Source organism: Dama dama, chromosome 5 (genome assembly GCF_033118175.1).
Source record: "Dama dama isolate Ldn47 chromosome 5, ASM3311817v1, whole genome shotgun sequence".
Taxonomy (NCBI): domain Eukaryota; kingdom Metazoa; phylum Chordata; class Mammalia; order Artiodactyla; family Cervidae; genus Dama; species Dama dama.
Genome location: NC_083685.1, coordinates 114,567,247 through 114,582,150, shown reverse-complemented (window position 1 = coordinate 114,582,150; position 14,904 = coordinate 114,567,247). Strand labels below are relative to the sequence as shown.

The window sequence follows — 14,904 nt, the reverse complement described above, 5'->3', positions numbered from 1 at the left end:
GGCAGGGGGCAGGCCGCGAAGGCCAAGCCTCTCTCTGGACGTGGAGGTGGGAGCCGGAGCGCAGGGGGCGGTGCTGGTCGGTCTGGGAGGGCGGGGCTCCGGGGTCACATCTGTGGCTAAGCCGCCGGGGAAGTAAAGAGAAACCAAGAGAACCGGTTTCCCCGGCCTTGGCAGTCGCGGCCCCTTATGCCAAGGCCCTTGGACTACGCAGGGCAGGGACACTCCCAGAGTAGAGCGAAGCGGGGGCCGCTCCCAGAACCTGGCGCCCCAACTCTGTCCCCCTCGGGCCTGGGGCGCACGCGCCGGGGTGCGTAGCTGGGGCGAGAGGAGCTGCCAAGGACGCGATCCCCTGAAGCCTCCTGGAAGTGTCGGGACAGGGCGGGATGGAGGTATAGGCTATTTTTCCCACTTTACAAATGCGGGAACTGAGGCCCAGTCAGTTTTTATGCACAGGTGATGTCAACTTTATCACGGGCAGTACCCCCCCAACCAGCCTTAACGCTTCCCTGGCTTTAAAGCCGGACCGGTGTTAGCCACCGTCTCCCCACCGAGGGATAGAATTTTATACTCCAGGCCGCAGAATGAACGGGCTGTCTTAATTCCATCGCTGCGTGTAAGAATTAGAACCGTAGAGATTTATTTCATCCAAGCCCCGCGTTTTCGAGATAGGAAAACCGAGGCCCGAACGTACACAACGATTGTAGCTTCGGGACTCGAAGTCTTCGGGCTCCCCTGTGCGGAGCGCGGCCCTGTCGGCGGCCCTGACCTCCGCGCCCCTCCTCCTCGTCGCCCACAGGGACACGCGGCGGCCGCGATGGCGGCGGACGTCGAGGGGGACGTGTACGTGCTGGTGGAGCATCCCTTCGAGTACACGGGCAAGGACGGGCGCCGCGTCGCCATCCAGCCCAACGAGCGCTACCGACTGCTGCGCCGCAGCACGGAGCACTGGTGGCACGTGCGGAGCGAGCCGGGCGGCCGCCCCTTCTACCTGCCGGCGCAGTACGTGCGCGAGCTGCCGGCCCTCGGCCACCCCGCGCCCGCCCCGCCGCCGCCCGCGCCCCTCCAGGGCCCCGCAGCTCCCGAACCGCTCGCCTATGACTACCGCTTCGTGAGCGCGTCGGCGCCTGCCGAACCCGACGGCGCCCCAGCCGAGCCCCGGGGCCGCGCGGGCTCCCTGTGCGGCCGAGCTCGACCGGGCGCGGCCACCCAGCGTCGAAGCCTGGCGCCCGGCTCGCCAGCCTGCCTGTACACGCGGCCCGCGGCGCCCGTGAGGCCCGCGCAGTCCTTGGACGACCTGGCCCGCACCGCGGCGCCCCCTGCCGGCCTCCTCGGGAGCGGGGGCGGCTTCAAGGCCTGCAGCGTGGCCGGCTCATGGGTGTGCCCGCGGCCCCTGGCGCGCAGCGACTCCGAGAACGTCTACGAGGCCATCCGGGACGTGCGCGGCCCGCCGACGGAGCAGCGGCCGGAGCAGGTACGCCACCGGAGCCGGGAGTGGGGAGACTGGGCGGGGCGGGGGGGCGGGGGTTACTTCCGCCGGCTAAAAGCCTGGACGCTGGGAGACCCCCCTGAGCCTTACGTCTCGGCTCGACGGAGCAGCAGTGTCTGCCGGCTTTGGACCAGCTCGCTCTCGCCGAGCCTAACTTTGCTCAACCACGAAACCAGAGGGGTACAGACTCACTCAAGATTTCTTATCTCCAGTTCCCAAATGCCAAGGCTCCCTGGCGCTCAAAGAGCTTTTGTAACTCAGTTAACGGCAGAATTTAACTTGAACCGATGTGCGGCCGTGGGCAGCCTTAATATACCCCATTTAGTGTGAATATTCAAGTTTTGCTGTAGAAATGCAAGTAAACCCGATCATACGGTGCCGCCCAAGCCTTGCTGGGAGCATTACGTCACCTGTAGCAGGTGCGGGCCCGTTACCCTTCTAAAATCCAAACCATTCCAAAACACATCTGGAATGAAATAAGAGATGGTGGCGGACTACCGCCGCCGGCTCTACCTGCCGCGCGTTTCTCACATGAGCTTGAGTGTCGGAGGTGATAATGGATGTGAAAGTCAGGGGTCTGCTTCCTTTTTTGGCTGGTTCCAACATTTTAGTTCCTTTTTTTTTTTTCAATTTCGATGGGTTTGTTTCAGAAATAAGTCCAGTTATAGTGAGGATATTCTTTTCGCCTCAGAATCGGGTTATGTAAATTTGGGGATTTCTGAAATAATATTTAAATATTATTTTTAAAACAGGGGCACGTTTTAAAAAGTCTTACAACCTCAGAATCCTTTGCTGGCCCAGACTTATTCAAGTTTAGGGACTTTTGCGGGAGAGATGGGGTGAGGGCGGGGGGCGGGGTGGGGGGGACTGCACAGGGCCCCTTCTGACATCTGCCGCAGCTGTGTAATTATGGGCAATCCACTTCCTCTCTCAGAGTCTGTTTGCGTTTAGACCAAGAGGCTAGGGGACGGTGGAGAGATGACTCTTGAAACCTGTGAGTCTCTGATTTCCTTTTTTGGACCCGATATGATTATAATAAATATTGATGCCTGCCACGTGCAGAGGCTGAGTCTGGGATGCCCAGAGGAAGGAGGCACCGTCCCCATCTGCGAGGCCCCTGGCCTTCTTATAGTGCAGTGTTCAGGATCTGAGGCTACACAGACTCGAATTTGACTCTGCTGGGTCATCTGCCAACTGCTAAACGAGTCACTTCATTCCCCCCACCACGGCGCCTTCTTGTGTACACGCAGAACAATATCAAAGGATTCGAGTTGTTCAGAGCCTTAAAAGAGGTGAAGCGTGGACGTGCTTGACACGTAGTAGGCGGTCTGCCAAGACTGGCTGAGGTCCCACTGGGTATCTTTTCCTCTGGGCCCGCTCCGCCTTTGCTACAGTTTTTGCAAGAGGCAACCCGCCCTCTGGTGGCCAGAATGGGGAACAACGTGCGGCGTGTAAGGAACGAGATCAGGACCCGGACCAGGAGGGGAGAGAGCAGAGGAGGTGGAGGGTGATGGAGTGGAACCTTTGCGCCAAGCGCCTCTGCCAGCCCACCATCTATCTATTCCATCTTCTCTGGAATATATGGCTGCACGCCTGCTCTCCTTGCCCTCGGCGCCGCTCCGTTTCTTCGGCAGGCTCTCGCACCTCTCCACACTCTCTGACCTTGTGATGGTGGGAATATCTATTTGGCTTTTGGAGGTGCACTCCTCCCTTCTAGAGGTGGGGGACTGGCCTTGCTCTCTGAACCCCAGCTCCTGGCATCGAGCCTGAGCCAGAGCCTTATGGAATGTGCTGAGGAGGGACGAGGAGAGGCAGCTCCCTTAACCATGAACCCAGGCTCTGCAAGTCTGCCCAAGGGGCACCACGGCAGAACCCAGGACCACGGTGGGAGAGGAAGACCTCCCGTCCAGATCCCAGTACCTCCTGAGCTCAAAGAAAACTCATCCCAGCTGCCAGGGTCACTCCGCCTCGAGCCTCCAGCTTCCCACAGCTGCAGTGGTATGTAGGAGTCAATGGACATAGATGATCAGGGCTTGTGCAGGGAGGAACTGGGGTGTCTGCCAGAGACCTGGGTTTCCACCGAGATGCTCTGCTCAGCCTCCGCTCTGGCCCTAATTCGCTGTGTGACCTCAACAAGTCACTTAGCATCTCTGGTCCTGTTTCCTCCCTGGGGTAGTGGAGATAAGACCACACTCCCTGTGGCCATGTTTTCTTTGAGTGTCAGCTATCGGCCTCCCTTTACACTCCATCCAGGACAAACTCCAGGGGAAGGGAGTTGGTTCCCTCCTGGGAAGGAAGTCCCACCCTGCTCTCTGTTCACAGCAGCACTTAGAGAAGGAGTTTCTTGAAAGGCGAGCCTGCCCATAACCTCCTTGGAGGAGAAAGTTCCCACCTTTCCCCTCCATTCACTAAGTATGAATTGATGGAATACCCGCCTTTGGATCTAAAGGCGACCGAGGCACAGCTCCAGCTCTGGGGGGGTTCACTGTCTGGGTTGGGAGACTGGAAGGAAGGGACAGATCTTCAGTGTGGGGCACAGGCCGTCTGTGATGGAGCTACACTCGAGGTGCTGAGATGCGTGGGCAGAGGCGAGGTGTGAGAAGATGTGGCACCTTTGGGATCTTACAGGTGGGGCTCAGGAGGGGAGTGTGGGGTCGGGAGTGGATAGTGTCTTGCTGAGCAGGGGTTCATGGGCTCTTGGCAGGAATTTGGACTTTATCCTGCAGCCATTGGAGAGCTCTCAGCAGAGAGGGGAAGGGGATTGAGGGAAGACCTCTGCGGCTGGGCCTTGGAGAATGATGAGGACCTTCATGGTCTCCCAGGCATGCAGCGATGGCGGAAGATTTGGGAGGCAGGCTGGGTGGGACCTGGTGGCCAGTGGGCTGAGGGGGTGGGTAGGAAATCAGGAGGAGTTCCAGTCTCCCAGTTTTCACACTGGCCCTGACAGTGGTGCTGTTTGAGGCCTGGATAACCGGGGAGGAGGCGGTGGAGGAAAGATGCGATGCCCACTCTGTCCGTGCCTGGTTCCAGTCTGAGACAGCTAGGACTGCTGCCCAGGAGGAGGCCCTCGGTGTGTGATAGTGGAGCGATGGGTGTGGACAAGAGCACCTGAGACAGTCCCGGGGCCACTGCATTCGAGACAGCCCCAGGGCCACAGCGTTTGGGTGATAGAGGGAGGAGAGAGGAGCGAAAGAGGAAGGAACAGCCAGGGAACAAGAAGGAAACGCGAGCAGAGTACTGGCCCCAAAGCCAAGGAGTGTCCAGGAGAAAAGAGAAGTGAGATAAAGGCCACTGAGCTTTTATCAGAAGCGGCCGCCAGAAGGTCCGCAGCTACCTTATCAGGAGCTGGTCCAGGAGTTGCTGAAGGCAGAGAGCAAAGGGGCAGAGGAATGAAGGTTGAGGACACAGGTGCAGAGTGAAGACAATTCTCAGAAACTAGACAGGGGAGACGCTGTGTGGCCAGATGTGGGTGTAAATCTTGGGTGGAGGCTCCCCAGAATCTCCTGAGAAGGGCAGGAAGACAGGAGGCAGAGGATGGCAAGGAGGTAAATGAAGAGATTCCACCCCAGGAGAAAGAAGTGAGGAGCAGAGGCTAGGAGCAAGGGGGAGAAGGGGGAGGAGGCGGAGGGGGGAGAGGAGGGGGGAAGGGGAGGAGGGGGAGGGATGTGTGGATGGAGGTGACGTGGGGTCATCAGAGCAGGTGGGGACAGTGTCCAGTGGATGGACCGTCGGATGACGGGAGAGGGTGGTGAGGAGGGCAGGATGATTGGCAGAGGCAGGGACTGTACCACCTGGGGCATTTCACCAGTCACTCAGCTAGGTTAGCACATGGTGGGCACCTGCTGTGGGTTGGCCACTGGGACACACGGCCTGGGAAGACGCAACAACCCCTGTCTCAAAGGGGCTAACAGTTCTATGAGCTCTCATTCATCCTGTGAGTTCTCACCCTCCCAGTGTTCACCCTGGCAGCACATAAATTCAAATTGGAACAATACAGAGGAGATTAGCATGGCCCCTGAACAAGGATGACACGGAAGTTCGTGAAGTGTTCCATATTTCAAAAACAAAACAACTCATTCCCAGTGGCTCGGAAGGCAGGCCTGGGCACACCCCACATTTGCCCTGAGTACAGACAGAGGTTCAAAGAGGTTTAGTGACTGACCAAAGGTCACATAGCCAGGAGGAGGCGGTGTCAAGATCAGATGCATTCCTCCAGACCCCAAACCCCGGCTGAGTCCCAGGCTTTCAGCCTTGGCCACCCCGTTCCCCTCAGCAAGGACAGTACAAGCCCAAAGCAAACACGTGTTCACCTTTCAGAGGTGCCCTGTCATGGGCACCAGGGCAGGGAGGAGGCAGGAATTCTCTGCGCCTGATGGTGAGGTGGGAGAATGAGATGTCCCAGGAGAGGGTAGAGGACCTTCCTGGTGGCTCAGTGATAAGGGACCCGCCTGCCAATGCAGGAGACGCGTTCGACCCCTGGTCCAGGATGATCCCCTGGAGAAGGAAATGGCAACCTGCTCCCGTGTTCTTGCCTGGGAAATCCCATGGACAGAGGAGCCTACAGTCCATAGGGTCGGACACAATCGGTAACTAAACAGGAGAGAGGAAGAAGCACCCCTTCCGAGGAGGGAGAGAGGGAGGAGGGGGAGGAAAGTGGAGGACTCTACCCGCCCTCCCCGCACCCCCCCACCATTCACACACACACACACACACACACACACACACACACACACACACACACGTGTGCTGCCAGGAGGCAGTCTGGGAGCCTGGGGAAGCCAGGTGAGGAAGGGGCCTCTGTGACTCCTCCCCAGAGACTACTGCAGGGCCCACCCCTGGGCCAGGGGCCGTCCTGCCCCGGGGGTTCCAGGGTGTGGTCACCACCACACCCTAGAATGACTCAGAGGTGGGAAGGGCCAAGCCGGCCACCTGGACTGGAGCCCGCCCCTGCCGCCGGGCATTGGCCACTGGCAGGAAGGGGTCACAGCCCCGGCCTCCGCAGTGTCTCAGGCAAACAGCCCAGGAGGCGCCGCACCTGAGCAGGTTCCAGACTGCTAGGAGCCCCAGGGCGCTCCTTCCTCTTCCTCAGCCAGGACTGGTGAGTGACCAGGAAATGTGCCCTGGAGTCGGGACCCTGGGGGAGGAGGGGCGCGCCTCAGTGGTTTTCTCACACCTTCCTGAGTGCCCTCCCGATCATTCCGTGAGCCCATCCCAGAAGAGAACCCACCCGGGGACCCCTGCTGCCACGAGCCCTGCCCTTCTCTGTGGATCCCGGCCCACACTCCATGGGACAGACTCCAAGGGCAGCCCCAGGGAGCTGTGACCGAGATGAGGGAACTGATCTTTGACAGACCCAGGTAGATCCCCCTTTGGGACCAGCCGGCAGGAGAGGGGGCTTCTGAAAAGGAGGGGCTGGTCAGAACAGAGGCGCGGAGGCCAAGTGGAGGGACTGACGCGTCCCCTTGTCCGTCCTCCCCCTCTTCTAACAGCTCTCCCCACTGCCCTGTTAGGGTAGCTGTCCTAGGGTGGCCCGGCTGGTTTCTTTACACCTGGCCTGAACACACCCTCCCATGACTCATCTGCAGCCCCAAGCTGACCCAAGAGCCCCGCTGCCCAGCCTGTGACCTGGTTTGTGAAAGAGTAGGTCCTAGGGGACCCTCCCTCCCATGCTTATCCACATTCCTGGCCACTGAGAGCCCTCCCTGCCCACTGTTCCCAAGGTGGAAAGGCACAGCCTCCCGCCCTGCAGACTATTGTCGCTGGGTGGTCCCCCCTCCCCCAACCCCACCCCTAGCCTGGGTCTCGTTTCACCTGGTTCCCTTCAGCCCCCAGGCCTCCTGAGACAATCCCGTGGCAAGCCCACCTGCTTCCCCACTTCCTCCCTCAGCTCCGGCAGCCTGCTTCACCCTATTCTTATTTGCTCTGCTCTTCCTGGAGCTGTCGGTCCAATAGTGGGAGAGGATGGGCAGTCGGTACTGAATGCCAACCCCGATGGCCGGTCAGCGTCAGGTCCTGGGCACGGGAAAGCCCATGATCATGACTGGGGGTACCTGGTGGTCAGAACACGGTCGCGGTTCCACAGCAGTGTTGGGGCGATTTGGAGCTGGATCTAGGTGGGGCTTCCCTGGTGGCTCAGATGGTAAAGAACCTGCCTGCTTGCTGGAGACCGGGATTCGTTCCCTGGGTCGGGAAGATCCCCTGGAGAAAGGAATGGCTACTCACTCCAGTATTCTTGCCTGAAGAATTCCATGGACAGAGGAGCCTGGTGAGCTCCTGGTGAGGCCATGGGGTCACAAAGAGTCGGACAAGACTGAGCGACTAACACCACTTTTACTAGGTTGAGCAGTGAGGGGACACTTGATGTTTGTTGGTGTCCAGGGTAATGGGGGTGCTAGGGCTGGGTCCCGGGGAGGGGTGCTTGCTAACACTCAGAGACTCTGTTTCCAAACTGAGGAAGGATTGTGGTGTTGGGGGATTTCCAGAGCTGCTGCCTTGGCAAGGTGAGGTCTGCAGGGCCCTCTGTCCAGCCCCAGCTCTGGGCTCCATGCGGCCGCCCTGCATCTCTCCTTCCGCTGCCTGAAGGTCCACAGCAAGCATGAAGGGGAGCAGGTCAGGGGTATGTGTCTAGGCTTCGTGTCTGTCCTGGAGGCTGCAGGCACTTGGGCCCGAGAGGTGCCTGCCTCCAATCCTGCCAGCCATCTTCCTTCCTCATTATACAACTGGAGGATTGTTGCCTGGTCTGAATTTGCAAAGTACTGTTTCCCCCATTATGGCTTCCCCGGTGGCTCAGCGTCAAGAATCCACCTGCCATGCTGGAGCCATAGGAGACATGGATTCAATCCCTGGGTGGGGAAGATCCCCTGAAGGGGGGCATGGGGTGTATTGCCTGGAGAATACCTCCCAGTTCCCTTGTGGTTCAGCAGGTAAAGAATCCGCCTGCAATGCGGGAGACCTGTGTTCAATCCCTGGGTTGGGAAGATCCCCTGGAGAAGGGAAAGGCTACCCACTCCAGTATTCTGGCCTGGAGAATGCCATGGACTGTATAGTCCATGGGGTCACAAAGAGTCGGACACAATGAGCGACTTTCACTTTCCCTTCACATTCTGCCTCAGAGGATCCCATGGACAGAGGACCCTGGAGGGCTACAGTCGATGGGATTGCAGAGTCAGACACGACTGAAGCGCGTGAGCAGGCACGTTCCCCTATAGAGATAGTTTGTGTGTGTGTGTGTTTAGTCGCTCAGTCATGTCCGACTCTTTGTGACCATGGACTGTGGCCCACCAGGCTCCTCTGTCCATGGAGTTTCTCCAGTCAAGAATACTGGAGTGGGTTGCCATACCCTCCTCCAGGGGATTTTCCCCACCCAGGGATAGAACCCAGGTCTCCCGCGTTGTAAGTGGATTCTTTACCATCTGAGCCACTAGGAAAACCCATAAAGGTAGTTTAACCCCATTACAAATATTTGGATAATGGGGGGGATTTCAATCTAATGATTCGGGGTTGTGGTTTCTCTCCATCCATTCTGCTTTCCTAGGCTTACATGTTGGGGAGTTTTACAGACATAGGATTGTCCCAGTGTACACTGACAGTTATGCTGCACTTTTTTGCTTCCACATCTCTTGATTCAGTAAAAAGCAGGTAATGGAGACAATGAAAAATCAGAGGCGGTCCCTGGAATGAAGGTAGCTTACATTCCAGAAGGAGTGACTGACAAATAAATGACAGTTACACTATTCTGTGTTGAATTCCAGTGCAGAGTGCTATGGGGGGACACGTCCAAGAAGCACCCCACCCCATCCCACTCTCTCAGGTGAGAGGGAAATCTACAATCCTGTCCAAGGAGGTGATCTCAGAGGTGAATTCTAACGACTTCTACAATTCAGCCTCCTGAGAAACCTTCTGGACCTGGTGCTTTGTCAGTGGCAGATTTTATTTATTAATTTTGCTCATCAATGGTAATTAGTCTTTTCAGGTTTTCCACTGGTTCGCTAGTTAATTTTGGCCATGTCACTTTTTATTTTATTTATTTTTGGCAGTTTTTTTATTTTACCAAGTTAGTATTCCTTTTTTTCCTAGATTTGTAAAAGTTCTACTTTTGTTATGGATTTCCTTCTGGCCTAGTAAATAATCTTTTTCTTTTTTTAATAATAATCTTTCTTTTTAAGTTTTCAAAGTTCTTCAAAGACAGGGAAAACCTGTACATTTTCTTTCTTTCTTTGGTTGCATCAGATCTTCATTACATCCTGTAGGATCTTGGCAGCACACAAACTCTCTAGTTGTGGCTTGCAGGCTTAGTTGTTCATTACATGTGGGATCTTCCTGGACCAGGAATCAAACCTGTGTCCCCTGCATTGACAGACGGATTCTTAACCAATGGGCCACCAGGGAAGTCCCTGTATATTTTCTATACAAATATTTTTGTATACTTAAGGGATGTAAGGTTCCATATGTATCAAATCAAGTTTATTGATCATTCAAATACATTTTCTTTATATGCTTCTTTTCTTCTTTTGTTCTGATTCTGATAGAGATTTATTAAATCTCCATCTCAAATTCTCTCTATAAAGTGCTTCATGTGCTTTTTAAAAAAAGGTTTATTTATTCATTTATTTTTATTTTTGGTGGTACTGGGTCTTCATTGCTATGCACAGGCTTTCTCTAGTAGTGATGAGTGGAGGCTACTCTTCATCGCAGTGCACTGGCTTCTCACAGTGGGGGCTTCTCTTGTTTGTGGCGCATGGGCTATAGAGAGTAGGCTCAGTAGTTATGGCTCATGGGCTTAGTTGCTCCACGGCATGTGGGATCTTCCCAGACCAGGGATCAAACCCATGTCCCCTGCATTGGCAACTGGATTCTTAACCACTGGACCACCAGGGAAACCCTTTTCTCGTAATAGTTTTTGCTTCTTCGATTTAACTATAATGCTATTGGGAGCATACAGATTTTGACTGTCTTGTCATCACAAATTGTGTCTTTGTATCATTATGTCATAGGAGAAGGCAGTGGCAGCCCACTCCAGTACTCTTGCCTGGAAAATCCCATGGAAGGAGGAGCCTGGCAGGCTGCAGTCCATGGGGTCGCTAAGAGTCGGACACGACTGAGCGACTTCACTTTCACTTTTCACTTTCATGCATTGGAGAAGGAAATGGCAACCCACTCCAGTGTTCTTGCCTGGAGAATCCCAGGGATGGGGGAGCCTGGTGGGCTGCCGTCTATGGGGTAGCACAGAGTCAGACACGGCTGAGGTGACTTAGCAGCAGCAGCATCACTATGTCATATCCCTTTTTATCCTGCTTAGTGCCTGTTGCTCAGTAGCTCAGCCATGTCTGACTCTTTGCGACCCCATGCACTGCAGCACGCCAGGCTTCCCTGTCCTTCCCCGTCTCCCAGAGCTTGCTCAAACTCATACCCGCTGAGTCGGTGATGCCATCCAACCATCTCATCCTCTGTCATCCCCTTCTCCTCCTGTCTTCAATCTCTCCCAGCATCAGGGTCTTTTCTAAGTCAGATCTTCGCATTAGTATTTGAACTTCAGCTTCAAATATTTGAAGTATTTGAACTTCAGCTTCAGCATCAGTCCTTCCAATGAATATTCAGGATTGATTTCCTTTAGGATTGACTGATTTGATCTCCTTGCAGTCCAAGGGACTCTCAAGAGTCTTCTCTAATACCACAGTTCAAAAGCATCAATTCTTCAATACTCAGCCTTCTTTAAAAAAAAAAAAAATAATAATAATGGTTGAAAATAAAAGGACACAGAGAGATACCAGCAAGTGAAAAGGTAAAATAAAATGAAATAAAAAGGAAGTATGACCATATTAATAACAGAAAGGTAGAATTTCAGGTTTAAGCTTTTCACTTGTTTGTATCTCTCTGTGTCCTTTTATTTTCAACCATTATCATTTTTTAATTGAAAAAAAAAGCATATTTCTTGTGTGTATCATATCACTGCTTTTTAAACCCAAGCTGTCTCTTAATGGGATAATTCAGTCTGTTCACATTTCATTTAACAATTGATACACTGTCCTTGATTTTATTACTAGTGGTTTATGTTACATTTATTGGTTTACCTTGTGGTATTCTTTTCCCCTTCGATGAGGTTGCTACTGATTCCCTTTTTTCTCCTTCTGTTAATCTCTTGTCTTTCTGTACTTTCCTCATTATTAGTGGCTTCTGTTTTTCCCTCCGGCTCCTAATCCAATGTGTTCTAGAGCATGTGTGTGATGAGGATTCTTTTTTTCAGCGACCCATCTGGAACTCACAGATCCCTGCCAGTCTGTAGACTTGGGTCTGTTTTTCAGCTTAGGGAAATCTACTTGTTAACATGACTATTGTTTCTTTTCCTTTTTCCTTTGCATGTTGGCTCTCCTGGCTGGATCTCCCAGTTTCTTATCTTTTCCCTCTTCACTTCCACCTCTATGTGCTTTTGCTCTGAGGTTTGAGATATAGAGATATGTGTGGCCTGATCTCCCAGGCCACACATTTGAAATCAAGAGTAACTATCTTCTCCTCCAATTAGTAGTACAACACTATATTTTAAAGTTCTAAAGCAGTCCTTTTCTTCTTCTTTTGTGCCTTACTTGAATCTCAGAGAGTTTTTTCTTCTTGTTGTTCACATTGTAATTGTATTTTCCAGCCCTCTATCTTGCGAATAGCCTCAAGGTACGCATTTTTTCTTTTAAACTAGGTTATATGCTTACGTGTTTTTTTTTTTTTTAATCAAAGCATTAAAAAGTATATAGCAATAATTCTCATACACATCATGGCTTCCTTGCCCTGTTCTTTATCAGCTTAAAAGTTACCACTTTAATCATTTCTTTCTCTATTCTCCCAGAATTGCTTTCTGCAAACACAGACTAGTATAATATATTGATTATTTTCTGTCTGTCTTACACAAAGATAGTGTTAGTTAGAATAGGGAAAAGGAGTCCAGAATGGCGGTGGCTAAAAAGAACTGAAAGGGAAAAGCCCGCGAAAATAGAACAAAGGAAGGTCCGAGGACCAGAGTGAGAACCTCAGGTAAAACAAACAACACTCCTGGCTGGCCCAATTTACGTAGGACAGGCCCAGGAACAGAGAAACATAAAAAGAGGAGCCAAAGCCCTCTTCTCTCTGTCTCTCTCCCGCGCGATGGGGTGCTCTTCTCTTCGCGTCTTTGGGTCGACGTGCCCTCATGCCTCGGAAGATGGATTTTCCTGCCATTATCTAAACAAAATAGAGCTGTAACACTGATTTATTTAAGAGCTATAACACAGTCCGTTCGAGACCCGAGAGCTGTAACCCGCCGAGGGGGCTTTAAGGTCCGTCACTCCAAATTTTTGTTGTGACGAGACAAAGAACCGAGGAGCATACACTCGCCTGACAATAGTATGCAGGACATCTTGTTTCTTATTTATTTATTTTTTGCCTTTTTTATTTAACCGTGTGCCCTGGAGCTTGTACATAGAAAGTATCCTTCGTTATAGCTACATGGCTTCCCATTGTAGGGACGTAGCTTAAATCATTTAACCAGAAACCACTGCTGATGGGCGCTTGGATTGTGTCCTATCTTTTGCTATTACAAACAACATTATAATAAATAATCTTTTAAACCTGTACAGGTAAATCACAGTGAAATCCCAAAAGTACAGTTGCTGGGGCAAAGGGTAAACAGTAGGTATTTTTTAGATGTTGACAAATTGCTGCACTCAGGGCTTATATCAATTTGCTCTCCCACCAACACAAATGAACACACCTGTCTCCCCTCAGCCTTGCCAACTGAGTGTCATCAAAATATCATTTTCTGCCAATCTGATCATAAAGTACATTATCTTAAGGTAGCTTGAGTTTGCATTTCTCTTTCCAGTGGGAATGAGCATCTTTTTATGTATCTGAGGACTATTTGTTTCTCTTTTTCTGTGAATGGTCTGTTCCTGTCCTTGGCCCATTTATATATTGAGTTATTGGTCTTTTTTCTAAATTGATTTCTAGGTGGTCCTTCTATAGGGAAAATAGCCCTTTGCCTATTACATGAGCTGTAATCCCTTGTCAAAGTTCATCTTTTGGCTTTGCTAATGATATTTTTTTGCCACTCAAGTTTTCTTGAAATACATTTGTGTAGCCAAGTGTATAAACCACTTATCTTATGGTGTTTAGATTTAGAACATTGCTACAAAGGCTTTTTTTTTTTAATAGAGAATTTTGCTCATATTTTCCTCCTTGAGTATTGTTATGTCTTCACTTTTAACATGAATCTTTGATGCTTTGGGGGTATGTCTGAGTGGACAGGGTGAGGTATAGACTCATCTTTAATTGTCTTTTTTTTCCTGGATGGTCACCCAGTTGTCCCATCCCCCTTTATACTGACAAGTTCTTCCCGCCATGATTTGTGATGGTGTCTTTAGGGTGTCCTGAGTCCTGGTCATGCTGGGGTCTGATAGCAGTGGCCTGTTTGGTAGCTCCATTTGTCCCACCTTTCTCCAGCCCCATCAGAGGAGTGATTAGAGCCAAGTGATATCTTGGCTCATCAGGGCTGGAGGTGAGATGCTAGAACGCCCCACTTCGTGGGGGTCCCTAGAGCAGTAGTGGTCTCCCGCCTCCTTGGCAAGACCAGCCTTAAGCACAGAGGCTGCTTGGCCCACCTACTTGGCTCCCCATTAGCTCCTGGGGGCAAGGGGTCTGGACAAGGCTCACCCTGCCTTCACTCCAGGGTCCCATGGCAGGCATAGTTTGCCCTGGGGTTTCCCAGGTCCCAGCCTGTCTCAGGGCCTCTCACCTGTGCCAGCCAGGTCCCACCCATTCATCTTCCCCAGGCCCCACTTGGTTTGGGCAGTAGAGGGTAGCAGTTAGGAGGGCAAGAGAAGCAGGGCATGTTTAAGCTGCCATATTTCCAGAATCCTTGGCCCCAGAACTGTGTCTTAAAGGGAGAGAAATTCCTTTGTCTGTGATAGATTGGGAACAGAGGGGAGCTGGAAGGGCTGGTCTGTTTCCAGATAAGAAATAATGAATACCTTGTGGAGTAGTAACACAAGAAGAGTTAAAAAAAATTTTTTTGAAGGTTTTTTCTTGGCCTTTTATTATGGAATTTTTCAATCATATGAAAAAGTAAAAAAGAATACTGACATGAATATAATTATACCTATTACCTAGATTATTACTATTTTCCATGTTTGTTCTATCTTTTTTGCCAAGAATAAAATTATAAAAGTTGTAAATTCCAGGCTTCATTATATTTCACCCTTGAAAACTTTCCTGATATCAGGGCTTCCCTGATAGCTTAGTTGGCAAAGTAATCCACCTGCAATGCAGGAGCCCGCGGTTCGACTCCTGGGTCAGAGAGAAGGGATAGGCTACCCACTCCAGTATTCTTGGGCTTCTCCTGTGGCTCAGCTGGTAAAGAATCCACCTGCAGTGAGGGAGACCTGGGTTCGATCCCCAGG

General features: G+C 52.0%; 1 protein-coding gene and 1 non-coding gene across 6 annotated transcripts in view; both read left to right on the top strand.

Annotated features, from left to right (window-relative positions):
- The window catches only part of ARHGAP27 (Rho GTPase activating protein 27), a 37,388-nt gene that overhangs the window by 1,759 nt on the left and 20,725 nt on the right, over nucleotides 1-14,904 (top strand). For 3 of the 5 annotated variants that reach the window (XM_061144267.1, XM_061144266.1, XM_061144265.1), the window contains exon 3: nucleotides 797-1,471. In XM_061144267.1, the coding sequence (XP_061000250.1) occupies nucleotides 815-1,471 (657 nt within the window). In that variant the 5' untranslated portion in view covers nucleotides 797-814. Of the gene's footprint in view, nucleotides 1-796; nucleotides 1,472-6,433; nucleotides 6,585-14,904 lie in introns of those variants that run through there. The other 2 variants (XM_061144271.1, XM_061144272.1) reach the window with 2 other exon arrangements.
- Nucleotides 5,440-5,546, top strand: LOC133058083 (U6 spliceosomal RNA). The gene has a single exon (XR_009693207.1). It is a non-coding gene; the product is annotated as a U6 spliceosomal RNA (small nuclear RNA).